The sequence below is a fragment of the Esox lucius genome, chromosome 7, assembly GCF_011004845.1.
Source record: "Esox lucius isolate fEsoLuc1 chromosome 7, fEsoLuc1.pri, whole genome shotgun sequence".
Lineage (NCBI taxonomy): Eukaryota > Metazoa > Chordata > Actinopteri > Esociformes > Esocidae > Esox > Esox lucius.
The window spans coordinates 47833692-47849109 of record NC_047575.1 but is presented as its reverse complement, the minus strand read 5'-3'; the positions used below and the strand labels follow the sequence as shown (position 1 = coordinate 47849109).

The following is a 15418-nucleotide window of genomic DNA, read 5'->3' as shown; positions in this document are numbered from 1 at the left end:
TGCATATAATTGGAATGAAGCCAGGTTGTTACATCTGTGCTGACGTTTAGTATCATATAGATTTCGTTTCTCTACAGAGACCATGTATTATTTTTCAGAACCTGGACAAAAATGGATAAATATATTAGTAAATAAATATATTAGTGACATCACCATATTGAAATGTTCTATTATATATAAAATACAACACTTTATTTCATTTATGTTTTTGTCTTTCTCTGTTTGTACACAAAGTATCCAAAATATACTGACAGATCCCTTCCATTTCTATAGGGATTAGGCTCTAGTAGAAAAGGCAGTTTCAGCTCATTAAAAAACAAACAAAATAATAAACAAAAAACACAAGAACCCTAAAGAGGACAATAAAATCTCCCCAAATGTTTCAGGGACATTCCATTGATTTTTAAGTGTCATATTGTCTTATACTGGTCATTGTAATAATTTGAGTGCTTTGATTACTTGCTTAAAATGTTTCCTGTTACAAATGGTTTAACAAAGCCAAAGTGCTGGTTGTGGTAGTGATCCAGTCATTTTCAGCTCAGGCTAGCCTGAAATCCAAACAGATGTTTCATTGTTGTTCAAAAGGGAGACATTATTGTGTCTGGTTTGACCTAAAGAGCATAGGATTCTACTCCACACTAAACATACAACAGAAAAATACAACCTGAATTAATAGGTAGAGAATCGGTCTCTACAACACATTAGAATTGAGGAAACCATGTATAAGGGCGTGTAGTTCATGATTGTCCACTAAGTTGACCACATACCATTTCATTATTTTATTTTTCTTGTTAGGCAGGGCAGTTTGTTTGGGTTTGAATTGAATATAAGGTACAGGGTGATTGCATCCAAAACTGTGTTTCTTTGGTAAAATAACGAGCTTAATGTATTAGTTTATTTTCCGATAGATGATCATAACAGCTGTCAACCCATCAACAGGAAGTAACTAACCTGTTTGAAAACGAAATCCACATGGCTTGATTGAAGAAACTGATCGAACCAATGTTAATAGCTCAGTCAGATTAAATGTACCGGTTGTTATAAGTGCTACTGACTCTTTAGTAAATACTCTGGGGATCAACAGGTATATTTAATTGTTTAATTTTATGTTTAATGTCTAAGACTCAGTGTAGTCTCCTTTCACATTCTCACTGACCTTCACCTATACAGTCATTATACATTATATTATAATGTAGGGTAGAACTATGCACATTTAATATTGTTCCAGTGTTTTGTTTTTTTAAATCAGGGGAAAGTGCTTAACTGACCGATCAGGACACCAGGCTTTCTTTGACATTCACTGAAGTTGATTTAAGGCCACATGTTTGATTGATTTGTTGTGTATGTTCTGTAGTGAATAATGTCCCCAACCTCAAATTACTTTTCATGGCTTTCCTCCAGTTATTACATAGTAATTCGGTTTTTAATATTTTGCTACAATGTTGCAGGATAAGAGCACCATTGGTGAGCTTTTGCTGCTGGTAGATGGGAAGAACAAAGATGGAAACATCTTTGCTGGTGGACACTGATTGGGTTGTGTACAAGGTCACAGGATTTAAGGTCAGGGGTGACGGGCAGACGACATGGTGAATGTCCTTCCTGAGCCGAGCCAAGCTCCACTCACGCTGTGTGCTGTTCTGGAGGCAGACCTGCCTGGGTTCAAATACTATTTAAAATATTTCACATAGTTTGGGAATGTGGATATTTCAGCCTGACTTGCAAGCACACCAAATGTGAAAAGTTTTGGGACTTTTGGGACTTCAAAAAATGTAGTGTGGAGCCAGACAAAGTTCAATCTAACACATTTGATGTTTTTGAAGTTATCAAAAACAGCGTGAACCCAGGTCTGTCTGGAAGGCCCCACCCACCTTCACTGGCCGCCAAATCAACACTCAGGTCAAAAGTAATAGGTAACCATGGGCAACATGAGTAAATGACATTAGCAAAAAAAAAATAGCTTGTAAAAATAACACTTCAGTCAGTCAGGTTCTTTCTTTCAATGGTGAAAACAAAATGACAGACTGAACTATAAAACAGACACAATGTGATGAAAACAGCTGCCATTATGGAATTAACCAACAGTCCCCATTCCAGCTTCTAGTTATCACAGACAATGATCACTGCTTACACTGCCAACTAACAAAATAATTGTTTTATTCCCCCCAACGAGCACACTGCCCAGAGAGAAGCTTCAATGCTCTGTTCTGTAGCTCTCAGTACCTTTGTGAAACCCCTGCTGATGGATACATTTCTGAATCTGTTTTGAGGTAGGCTGACCAGAGCATGAAACCTCTGGCTGAGCTATCTAGATGATATTTCCAGTGAAGGAGAGGGCTGAGGTGATTTTTGCTGAGGACAGAAGCTCAAGCCGTGAGCAGCGATCATTCAGTGTGATAACTAAGGCAACCTGGGAACTTGTAATATCATGTTGGTATTTAATTCTTCCTGTAATTTACAAAACAAAACAACAAGGTGAAACTTAGAAAAACACATTTCCCATTTGTGATGTAGGCCTGGTTTCTCCAGGATCTCCCAGTCAGTTGATTTTCTAGAATTAAAAAAATTTACATTCTAGAATTAAACACTTTGACATATTATCATTCAAGACTTTCAAACTCTCTTTACTTGGTTTAATCGATGTTTTTCTTAAAATATTCGGACTCCTTTTGATCTCTGCTAGACAGAAGGTACTCTGAGCGCTGACTGGGGGATCCAGGGAAGTGTGGTCTGAATGTAGATATTCACTGTGGAATTATTCTGAAGACTTAAAAAGATGGCCGCCAATAATGCATTGTGTTTGTCCATTGCGGCTCCTGTGTATGTAGCAGCGTGATGTTGGGGATGTGAGTTAGTCCTCACACACCAGACTCCTCTTCTGATCCTGGAGGGAGAAAAACAGACAACACCTTTATTGACCTCCACAGGCACACAGGCACACAGCACACAGCCACACAGCACACAGCCACACAGCCACACAGCACACAGCCACACAGCCACACAGCACACAGCCACACAGCACACAGCCACACAGCACACAGCCACACAGCCACACAGCCACACAGCACACAGCCACACAGCCACACAGCACACAGCCACACAGCCACACAGCACACAGCCACACAGCCACACAGCACACAGCCACACAGCACACAGCCACACAGCCACACAGCACACAGCCACACAGCCACACAGCACACAGCCACACAGCACACAGCCACACAGCCACACAGCCACACAGCACACAGCCACACAGCACACAGCCACACAGCCACACAGCACACAGCCACACAGCACACAGTCATGGTCAGAGGCCCTAACCGCTATCCTACCTGCCGCTTAATTACGCCCTTCTTTCCCTAAATGCAATTAATTAACTCTTTGCTTCAGTTCAGTTGATACATTGGTGATAATGAAAAGACGAATTAAGAGCCATAGAACACACCAGCACAGTCCCATCAGAGCACTGATACAGAACACTTAAACAGAGCACTGAAACAGAGCACTGTAGCAGAGCACTGAAACAGAGCACTCTAGCAGAGCACTGAAACAGAGCACTGAAACAGAACACTTAAACAGAGCACTGAAACAGAGCACTCTAGCAGAGCACTGAAACAGAGCACTGAAACAGAACACTTAAACAGAACACTTAAACAGACCACTGAAACAGAGCACTGTAGCAGAGCACTATAACAGAGCAATGAAACAGAACACTTAAACAGAGCACTGAAACAGAGCACTGTAGCAGAGCACTGAAACAGAACACTTAAACAGAGCACTGAAACAGAGCACTCTAGCAGAGCACTGAAACAGAGCACTGAAACAGAACACTTAAACAGAGCACTGAAACAGAGCACTCTAGCAGAGCACTGAAACAGAGCACTGAAACAGAACACTGAAACAGAACACTTAAACAGAGCACTGAAACAGAGCACTGTAGCAGAGCACTATAACAGAGCAATGAAACAGAGCACTGTAGCAGAGCACTGTAGCAGAGCACTGAAACAGCACTGTAATAGAGCACTGAAACAGAGCACTGAAACAGAGCACTGAAACAGAGCACTGAAACAGAGCACTGTAGCAGAGAACTATAACAGAGAACTATAACAGAGCACTATAACAGAGCACTATAACAGAGAACTATAACAGAGCACTGTAACAGAGTGCTTTAATAGAATGCTGTAACGGAGCACTGTAGCAGAGTACTGAAACAAAACACTGTAACAGGACACTACAAAATAATCCTTGTTCACAGGACATGGAGCTAAAAGAGGTCAAGCCAAACTGAACACCCACCCTGATTGTTGTGTAAAGTCTGGCAGTATAAACAGAAGTCTATGTTGCGGTCGTGCACCGGGCTGTTGTGGTGGCCGTGGTGGCGCCGGCCGCACGGGGGCGGAGGCCTGTCCAAAGGACCCAACAGCTGGGGCTCCGAGTGGGCTTGCTGCACCCGCTTCTGCCACACTACCCGGTGGGGTCCTCCACAGCACGGCCAGTCCTCCAGGGCCCCCCCAGAGTCCAGGATGAGGGGCACCGGGAGCAGGGCTGGGGGCCGGTCCGACTGGGGACAACAGTACCCAGGGCTCTGTCCGTAGTGAATGTGAATGCTACAGTCATCCTGGAGGTCCAGGCTCTGGTGGAAGCGCACGGAGGGGCTGTCGTGGACGCAGCCGCCGAGCCGACCGGCCCTCCGATGGGGGTGTCCAGCCTGACCATAGCCCTGGTGGCAGCAGGGGGCCGTGGGCGGCGGGGGTAATGGGACCGGGGGAACAAGGACGGGAGGTGGGCTGAGGCTGAGCGCCAGGTCAGGACCCTCTGTCCCCGGGGCTCCTGCGCTGTCTGCCTGGGGACACTGACAGGGGCCGGGCTTCAGGGGGCATATCGAGGAGTCCTGGCTCAGAGCCGCGGGAGCACCAGACCCATGGCCACCGGCGGCCGCAGCCCCCTGCTCCTCGTCTGACCCCCGGCCCGGTCCCAGCCCGTGCTCGCCATCCTCTCCATAGTGGTGGTGTCTGTGGCGGTGGTAGTGCACGTGGCTGAACACCGCCTGCTGCTCCTCCAGGCAACCTCCTTCCGCTCCTCTGTTCACCACCGAGTCCAGTGATCGGGGCCTCTGGGCGCCAGCCTCCACGCTGTCCCTGCGGCCGGACAGGCTCGGGCCATAGTACACAAACGGGTCGTAGTCACTGCTCAGCGAGCTGCGGAAGGTGGACCGGCTGCCGTAGACACCCTGCAGGGACACGTCGGTGCAGTTCAGCACAGAGTCGCTGGACGAGCCGTGACAGGGCCCAGAGCTGGAGTCGCTGGCCGGACCGTCGGCCAGGTAGCCGCTGTGCTCCGTCCGGTAGCTCCCCCCGGAGCAGCTGCCCCCCTCGTCCCCCCGGCCGTGGGTCCCCCCTGCGGCGGCGCGGGCCGTGGGGGCAGACGACGGGCCGTGCTGGAGCCTGGAGCTGGAGGCGCTGCGCTGGGCCTGGCAGCCGGAGCGGTAGGCGTAGCAGGACCGGCGAGGCCCAGGGCCGTAGTGACCCGCTGTCCTGCAGCCGCCCGTGGACCTGTGAGGCCTCCCGGGGACCTCTGTAGGATGGAGGTACCTGCACCCGGGGCCCAGGGGACGGCTTGGGAGGAAACGGAGACTCTGGGGGTCCAGGGGCGGGGAGCCGTTGTAGTGGCCCAGGGAGGGGTAGGCGCCAGAGGGGGCGGGTGGATAGTAAGGCCTCATGGAGAAGGGGATCTGGTGCTGGGGGAAGGCATGCAGGTAGGGCTGCAGGAAGCTCTGGCTGGGCTCAGGGTTCTGCTGTGTTCTGCTCCTCTGGGCTTGTGGGGACAGATCTGCACCTGAAGGAACACAGACACAGCCCGTCAGATAGACAGGTAAGACACACACACACAGATACAGTCTGTCAGACAGACAGGTAAGACACACACACAGTCCATCAGACAGACAAGTAACACACGCACACACGCAGACAAAGTCTGTCAGACAGACAGCTAACACGCGCACACATAGTCGGTCAGACACACAGGACATTCACACACAGAATTGTCCCTAACCAGGGATACTGGCTAGAGGTCTTTAAGGGACTTATGAGTTATTCTGTAAAGTTACTGTTGGTTATTCTCCTATATTTGAGGGGCTGGTGAACACAGCACAGTCTTCCCAATATTAAGCCCACCTGCTCACAGTCAGGCTTTTCTCTCCTTTAGGAGAAGAAAAAGAGGCCCCAGAAAAGCAGCTCTGGGCAGACGGAGAAGCAGACACTGCCAAAGGAGGGCCGACACCCATTCCTCAAAAATCAACAGGGAAGCGCAGCCAGAGATGATTCCACCTCCCCTCCACAACAGCTTGTCTCCAAGCTCTGAGTTTTTCCCTATTTCAACTGACTTTTTCTTCATTTTTTCTTAATAAAATTCCCCCCAGGACCTAGAACATATCCCCATCTCTCCATGTTACGGTACAGTCTGTAAAACAGAATGCACTAAAATGTGTTTTCTAACCAACCCAATTAGTTTGAATGTCAGAATGTGTGTTAATACAACTTTGAAAGCCTCTGTTGATAAGGTTGATTATCCAACAGTCAACTGACAAGCTAACTAAGTAGCTGTTTAGCTTGACACCCTAAAAAACAATCCTGTTAAACACTTAAATAAGTAGCACAATTCATGCAAAAGTCATGTAGGTACAATTCATGCAAAAAATTTAATAATTGTCATCTACAGCAGCACTTAAGGTCGCGATGGGCAGAAGGTACACCAAAAAACAACAACAACAAACTTCAGGGCAATTTTCTCCAAACAATGGATCAGGGAAGTAGCCTCCATTATAACAAACTCTGCAGAGCCCAGAGTCAATATGCTGTTTTGCAGCTTATAACACCTCAACAGCTCAGTATACAACGTGACATTTCAGGGCGAATCTGATTAATTATGACAGAGCTAATCACATAGCTATGATATCTAGCTAGCTAGTTGTTAACATGTCCCAATCCCTGAGACACGTCCTGATCAACTGACCCCTGCATCCCCACATTCTGCCTCTCAGGACCCTGGAGACGCTGAGCCTGCTGACAGGCTTACTCAAAATGACCTGCGTGCTAGACGTGTAAAAGCCTTTTCTAGTCCATTCCCAGTCCTTTCAAGCATCCGATATGCAAATGAACGGACCAGTCTTCCACAGGCTGACCCGTCCCTGTCGTCACGTCAACCACCCTCTGCAGAACGTGCAGCCAACTCAGGCCGAGGAAGGTAGTGAAGAAGAGGGTGAAGGACAGAGCAACAGTAACAGTGAAGAATTCGAGGAAAGACGTGATTGAAAGTGCAGAAGACGAGGTGAATGTGTCCAATGGTGGTCCGAGGCCAGAGACAACGACGGACCCTGAAAGGTAGGCTATTGTCCACAGATCTGCAGACAGAAGTATTTATGGGACAGGTCTTGCAGAAACTATGCTTCAGAGGGACTCAGAGGGAAAGGCCTTCCCCAATTGTTTCCAACACTCCAAGTCGGCAAATGAAAGGAAAAAGCTCAGAAGAGACCGGCATATTTAAAGTGAAAGCACTGAAGCATTGCCCTGTACACAATGTCTGCTTCTCAATAACAAAACCATGGGTCAGGACCTTGAACGGTTACCATAGTAATTCCAGTATCAGGGACTACAAGACTACAGGCACTACAGGAGACTACAGGCACTACAGGAGACTACAGGCACTACAGGAGACTACAGACACTACAGGAGACTACAGGCACTACAGGATACTACAGACACTACAGGAGACTACAGGCACTACAGGAGACTACAGACACTACAGGAGACTACAGGCACTACAGGAGACTACAGACACTACAGGAGACTACAGGCACTACAGGAGACTACAGGCACTACAGGAGACTACAGACACTACAGGAGACTACAGGCACTACAGGATACTACAGACACTACAGGAGACTACAGACACTACAGGAGACTACAGGCACTACAGGAGACTACAGACACTACAGGAGACTACAGGCACTACAGGAGACTACAGACACTACAGGAGACTACAGACACTACAGGAGACTACAGGCACTACAGGAGACTACAGACACTACAGGAGACTACAGGCACTACAGGAGACTACAGACACTACAGGAGACTACAGGCACTACAGGAGACTACAGGAGACTACAGGCACTACAGGAGACTACAGACACTACAAGAGACTACAGACACTACAGGAGACTACAGGCACTACAGGAGACTACAGACACTACAGGAGACTACAGGCACTACCTAATCTTGGGTTAATAGTAATGCCATCTAGAAGTCAGAGGACCAGCCATGTGTCTTTTCAAGGGGAAACCGTGATTCCTGGTGACGGTCCTTACAGACAGACTACAGACACACGGGTACAGACAGTAAGACTGACTACAGATACAGGCAGACATACTACAGACAGAAATACAGATACAAAGTTACAGACAGTCAGACAGACTACATCCACACACGAGTACAGACAGTCAGACAGACTACATATACAGACAGACTACAGACACACAGATTTAGATAGCCAGGCTACAGACACACAGATACAGAAAACTACTGGCAAACCAAAGACACACATATACCAATATATAGACTACAGACACACATATTCAGACAGACTACAGACAGACCACAGACACAAGATACAGACAAACCGACTACAGACACAACATACAGACAGGCAGACACACACACAGGTCACTGTGTTAGGGGAGGTCACTGTGTTATGGGAGACCACTGTGTTAGGTGAGGTCACTGTGTTAGGTGAGGTCACTGTGTTAGGGGAGGTCACTGTGTTATGGGAGACTACTGTGTTAGGGGAGGTCACTGTGTTAGGGGAGGTCACTGTGTTAGGTGAGGTCACTGTGTTAGGGTAGACCACTGTGTTAGGGGAGGTCACTGTGTTAGGTGAGGTCACTGTGTTAGGGTAGACCACTGTGTTAGGGGAGGTCACTGTGTTAGGTGAGGTCACTGTGTTAGGGTAGACCACTTTGTTAGGGGAGGTCACTGTGTTAGGTGAGGTCACTGTGTTAGGGTAGACCACTGTGTTAGGGGAGGTCACTGTGTTAGGGGAGACCACTGTGTTAGGGGAGGTCACTGTGTTAGGTGAGGTCACTGTGTTAGGGTAGACCACTGTGTTAGGGGAGGTCACTGTGTTAGGTGAGGTCACTGTGTTAGGGGAGGTCACTGTGTTAGGGGAGACCACTGTGTTAGGTGAGGTCACTGTGTTAGAGGAGGTCACTGTGTTATGGGAGACTACTGTGTTAGGTGAGGTCACTGTGTTAGGGGAGGTCACTGTGTTAGGTGAAGTCACTGTGTTAGGGGTATTGTTTGGTCTTTACCCATGATGTTGTGCATGCAGAGGGGGCAGGTCACTGTGTTGGGGGTATTGTTTGGTCTTTACCCATGATGTTGTGCATGCAGAGGGGGCAGGTCACTGTGTTGGGGGTATTGTTTGGTCTTTACCCATGATGTTGTGCATGCAGAGGGGGCAGGTCACTGTGTTGGGGGTATTGTTTGGTCTTTACCCATGATGTTGTGCATGCAGAGGGGGCAGGTCACTGTGTTGGGGGTATTGTTTGGTCTTTACCCATTATGTTGTGCATGCAGAGGGGGCAGGTCACTGTGTTGGGGGTATTGTTTGGTCTTTACCCATGATGTTGTGCATGCAGAGGGGGCAGGTCACTGTGTTGGGGGTATTGTTTGGTCTTTACCCATTATGTTGCGCATGCAGAGGGGGCAGGTCACTGTGTTGGGGGTATTGTTTGGTCTTTACCCATTATGTTGCGCATGCAGAGGGGGCAGGTCACTGTGTTGGGGGTATTGTTTGGTCTTTACCCATTATGTTGCGCATGCAGAGGGGGCAGGTCACTGTGTTGGGGGTATTGTTTGGTCTTTACCCATTATGTTGCGCATGCAGAGGGGGCAGGTCACTGTGTTGGGGGTATTGTTTGGTCTTTACCCATTATGTTGCGCATGCAGAGGGGGCAGGTCACTGTGTTGGGGGTATTGTTTGGTCTTTACCCATTATGTTGCGCATGCAGAGGGGGCAGGTGCGGTGCTGCAGCAGCCAGGGATCCACACACTCCTTGTGGAACTCATGACCACAGGAGATGATTCGCAGTTCCTGGCCATCCAGGAACTCCTCCAGGCAGATGGCACAAGTGGGGTTGGAGTTTGAGCTGCTGTTGGACCCCCAGCCCCCACGGTGGCGATGTGAGCCCCCGCAGCCCTGAGAGGTGTACGTCCGTGTCTCCAGGCGACTGATGGCTCTCATGGTCTGCTGGTGGACCGAGTCCTGGGGGGCCATGGGAAGAGGGGGCGGGGTTAGTGAGGGCAATGGACCGTGGCGTGTTTGTGATGTATGCACACCGGACACTCATTGGGGTTTGGTTTAGAGGTTGAGGGCAGGCCTGAATAAACCGACTCACCCAGGTTCTGTTGGCCTTGCATCGGTAGCGAAAAGCAAAGATCAAAATGATGGCCAGAATAGCTAAAACTATAGTAAGGAGGATGCCAACATCGTAGTGGGGCTGGAGAAAGAGGGAGAGAGAGGGGGAGAGAGAGGGGGAGAGAGAGTGAGGGAGAGGGGGAGAGAGAGGAGAGATTTTATTACAGCCAGGGGCAAAGGAGGGCTAGCCATTTAACGTGCGATACACAACGTGTGTTGCAGTTTGCGGTGCTCACCAATTTGGGGTCCTCTCTCTTAATGTCAATGTGGATTATTGCCTCTTCGTTCCTGTTGACCAGTCCCATAAGCTGCTCTGCGTTCTCAGCAAGCACCAGCACCACTGGACGTTGCAGGGAGTCTGACTGGCGCAGCTACACCAGGGTGTGTGGTGTGTTTTGGGGAAAGACACACAAAGTACAGAAGAGGGGGAGGACAGACACAATGAGTAACTGATAAACCGGCGATGCTATTGCTACGCTGCCTCCGTCAGGCTAGGCCATGGCCCGTCACTGCTCCTCACCTGGAACACGGCGGTGTCGTCGTCCGTGACGTCAAAGATGACTGCCTGAGCCCCACGTTCCAGTGCCAGACGAGCCTGTGGGAGAGGACACAGGAGAGGTCGGTGTTAAAACCCGGTGCTGCTACGAAGAACAGAAAGGGAGTGGAGACAGCAGCGAGACGTGGAATCCGAGGCCGCGTGGATCGATAAACTAGGAGCAAACATTCACTAAGACTCATCTTCATCAGTTGGTTTCACTTGTCATTCATACTCATGGTCGTAGCTGATATTGTAACATTTTTGACACGACATTATCCTTTTGAAAATGTTTGGCATAAGGTTTACTAAGGTTTTCAGGTGTTTTTCTTTGTTTTAATATTGTTATTCATTATAAACAAACACCAATAAATCTTTTACACTGACTCAAACACAGTGAAAAGAACCCCCCCACCCCCAGTCTTCCTGCAAACACTTCTTGAATGTGTACTACATTTTCTTAAAACTATAAACCAGCATCATGAAACTGAAGCTACACTGACCAAACTCCAGATTTCTCACAGCTTTACACTCAAAACTGTATGATCTAGCATATAAATGAAACATCACCCTCAAAAGTCACACAAACGTGTCAAATACAATGACATCACTCAATGCCCACTCCCCACGGGTAAGAGGAATTCAAAACACTGTTACCATAATGTGTCCTAGAATCCCCCTATGAATCTTTCACTTTGCATGATATTATTAACTGTAAATTACAGTATGTCTGAGGAGATTGCTGATTGCTGAGTACAGGAAAGACACAAATAACATGTGTTCATTTGATGTTTTTTTCCCTCCACTGTAATTCAACCACACTTGACATTTAGCTTAAGAGAACAAGAGGGTAAAGTAAGTGTTTTAGTATTGGGTTAAAGTCATAAAAATACATTTTTATTCAGCCTGAGCATCCTGTATCCGACTAGGGCCAGAGATTTTCGCTTAAATATAAGGCTATATTTTCTGATTGTCTGCATACCTTAAAACATGTAATCATCTTGAATTATTCTTGAGTGCATTTCTTTAAATATGAGGTTGTATTTTAACAACCGTGTTCACAATTACTCATTTTTGGACCTCAGAAATCACACTCTACATAAATTGTAAAAAGTGTATTTTATAGAAGACAAATTCAAGTCTCAAGTTCATGTAATTTACCTGGACTGTCCTGCTTGTGTTAATGCATACAGATTTAGAGTACATGAAACATAGTGGACAACAACGCCATCGGGCAACAAGACGGAACCAAGACTTGAAAACAGGTGAATTGTGCATATACGATGGGGGTAGAAGTTCCTCCTTCTGGAATTTAGAAAAATTGTTTTGTATGTGTTGTTCATAGAAACAGTTTTAGTGTTTTAGCAATTGTGAAAGGCAATGCTTTAAAGCTTCTAGTGTACTGAGGGCTGTACTTTGTCCTGGTTTGCAAGGTCACCGCTAGATGGCAGTCAAACCCCACTGTCTCCCACTGTCACACCAGGGCAAAGTACAGGCCTCCTTCCTTACACAATCCTACCTCGCTCTCTACAGGAGGACTACCACAACACCGTGCTGTGAATCAGAGAAGACTGCAGCCTATTCTGGAGGGCACCGGGCTAATGTAATGACATGTCTAGCTTTAGAAAAGGACATGGAGTGGAGGGGTGAATGAGAGAACAATTAATGGGCGGCAAAGGTCCCACGAGAAGCTTCAGGTGTCTGTCTATTACACGGAAAAGCTGAGGGGGAAGAGCGAGAGGATCTGTGTGGTCGGGTGGGATGAAGGTGGACCATGTGGTCGGGTGGGAGAAGTGAGGACCGTGTGGTCGGGTGGGACGAGTGAGGACCGTGTGGTAGGGTGGGACGAGTGAGGACCGTGTGGTAGGGTGGGATGAAGGTGGACCATGTGGTCGGGTGGGAGAAGTGAGGACCGTGTGGTAGGGTGGGATGAAGGTGGACCATGTGGTTGGGTGGGACGAGTGAGGACCGTGTGGTAGGGTGGGACGAGTGAGGGCCGTGTGGTAGGGTGGGACGAGTGAGGACCGTGTGGTAGGGTGGGACGAGTGAGGACCGTGTGGTAGGGTGGGATGAATATGGACTGTGTGTTAGGGGGGGATAAAGGTGGACTGTGTGTTAGGGTGGGACGAGTGAGGACCGTGTGGTAGGGTGGGACGAGTGAGGACCATGTGGTAGGGTGGGATGAAGATGGACTGTGTGTTAGGGGGGGATGAAGGTGGACTGTGTGTTAGGGGGGGATAAAGGTGGACTGTGTGTTAGGGGGGGATAAAGGTGGACTCTGTGTTAGGGGGGGATAAAGGTGGACTCTGTGTTAGGGGGGGATAAAGGTGGACTGTGTGTTAGGGGGGGATAAAGGTGGACTGTGTGGTAGGGTGGGATGAAGGTGGACCGTGTGGTTGGGTGGGACGAGTGTGGACCATGTGGCATTTCTAGCTTCACACCAAATAAAACATGGTGTCTGAGTGGGAGGACTCCAAGGAACCTGAGGACACAGCTGCTCCTCTCCAGTATCTGTCTCTATAGGTGTCCTGCTCCTCTCCAGGATCTGTCTCTATAGGTGCCCTGCTCCTCTCCAGTATCTGTCTCTATAGGTGTCCTGCTCCTCTCCAGGATCTGTCTCTATAGGTGCCCTGCTCCTCTCCAGTATCTGTCTCTATAGGTGCCCTGCTCCTCTCCAGGATCTGTCTCTATAGGTGCCCTGCTCCTCTCCAGGATCTGTCTCTATAGGTGCCCTGCTCCTCTCCAGTATCTGTCTCTATAGGTGCCCTGCTCCTCTCCAGTATCTGTCTCTATAGGTGTCCTGCTCCTCTCCAGGATCTGTCTCTATAGGTGCCCTGCTCCTCTCCAGTATCTGTCTCTATAGGTGCCCTGCTCCTCTCCAGTATCTGTCTCTATAGGTGCCCTGCTCCTCTCCAGTATCTGTCTCTATAGGTGCCCTGCTCCTCTCCAGTATCTGTCTCTATAGGTGCCCTGCTCCTCTCCAGTATCTGTCCCTGCTCCTCTGGGCCCAGTCCTGAATGCCAGTCATACTGGTTGTCAAGGTTCCATGAGGCTTGTGCTCTTCTTTTCATGACCAAAAATATATAGCTTTTCTGAATTCAAATAACATTGTGCCAAAATATTATTTTTTTATTGGATCAACCTTTTTGTCAGTGTTTATTGTTTACAACTGACTAATTGACTGGCTGACTGCCAGTGGAGTAGCAAAATGAAATGATTATCCAGGTCAAAAGTCAAACATACTAAACAACACATTAGTTTAACGAGACCCAGGCCACTGGAAGGACAGTCACAGGGTCAAAACACTAATCCTAAAACTCTTAACCCCTCAATCTACACCTAATGCCGATGCCTAACCCTATAACAATTTTTGACCCTAACACGTTTTCCAAGTTTTACCCTAATCTTAGAATGTAAAATATTTTCAAAATATTTTCAAAATGATCCTAATGACCACAGTCTGGCTACATTCTTCCCGGGTACATTCCTATTTCCAGTACATAGTGAAATCCAAGCACACACACACACACACACACACAGACACACAGACACACACACAATAAACTTACAAAGCTAAACACACACTTCCCACTATAGAAATGCTGGTCATGACATCACTCATCCAAGCCATTTATCACCAGTTAATGACAAAACCCCACAGAGCCCCGGCTCCACTGAACTCAGATTACTTTTAAACACTTCAAAATACCAAAAGGGAAAGTTAATACATGACTACCAACACAAACTTCCTGTCGACAGTGTGTGTACACAGCACGGGTGTGTTTTTCACTGTCTATTCTCTGTGCTATAATGTTGCCCATTCTAATAGTGTTTTTCTACGCCCAACCTCTCAGACGACTCAGATGGGTTTGAAAGTTCCAGGTTAGCAGCGTCAATGGTCAGTAGGAATGTCAGGCAGAAAATGAACGTGTAGCTCTTTGATGTAGTGGCCCGGACAGGGCACGGTTCTGACAGCTGTAGCACGAAGCCAGAGGCTGGATGGGGCTGGCCACATGAACAAGAGGAGGTGGAGCTTTGACATGTGGGAATCTGCTTTACCTGGAGTTCAAGAGTTCCCAGCAGGAAGCATCCACGTCTCTAATCGAGATCATAAATGGAGAAAAAAAAGTATGCTGGTGGTTTGGTACTATGGACCTGTGGACAGGCGAACACACACACACGCGCACACACACACAGTTTCTCTATCTCTCTACTGAAGACTTTCAAACGTCCTCAACCGCAGAGCTCCAAGAGTACCCTATTAAAAACCACAGCAGCCATTTCAGGAATACAGCATCATGTATTTCTGTCCTGGCTATGGTGATTTTATTATGTCATTATAGCATCACAATACGACGTAGTAGCTAAATGCAGGCCAATTTCAGAGGTTGATCTTAAGCCGCAAATCCGGATACG

At 47.9% G+C, this 15418-nt stretch overlaps 1 protein-coding gene across 1 annotated transcript in view; it reads right to left on the bottom strand.

The window, feature by feature from the left end:
- Positions 1-69: 69 nt before the first annotated feature.
- Positions 70-15418, bottom strand: part of LOC105027783 (E3 ubiquitin-protein ligase RNF43) — a 147860-nt gene continuing 132511 nt past the window's right edge. The window contains exons 3-8 of the mRNA XM_029120892.2: positions 10988-11062; positions 10704-10838; positions 10448-10549; positions 10041-10314; positions 4294-5832; positions 70-2881 (exon numbers count right to left, since the gene is read on the bottom strand). Coding sequence (XP_028976725.2) covers positions 2856-2881; positions 4294-5832; positions 10041-10314; positions 10448-10549; positions 10704-10838; positions 10988-11062 — 2151 coding nt within the window. The 3' untranslated portion in view covers positions 70-2855. The remainder of the gene's footprint in view (positions 2882-4293; positions 5833-10040; positions 10315-10447; positions 10550-10703; positions 10839-10987; positions 11063-15418) is intronic.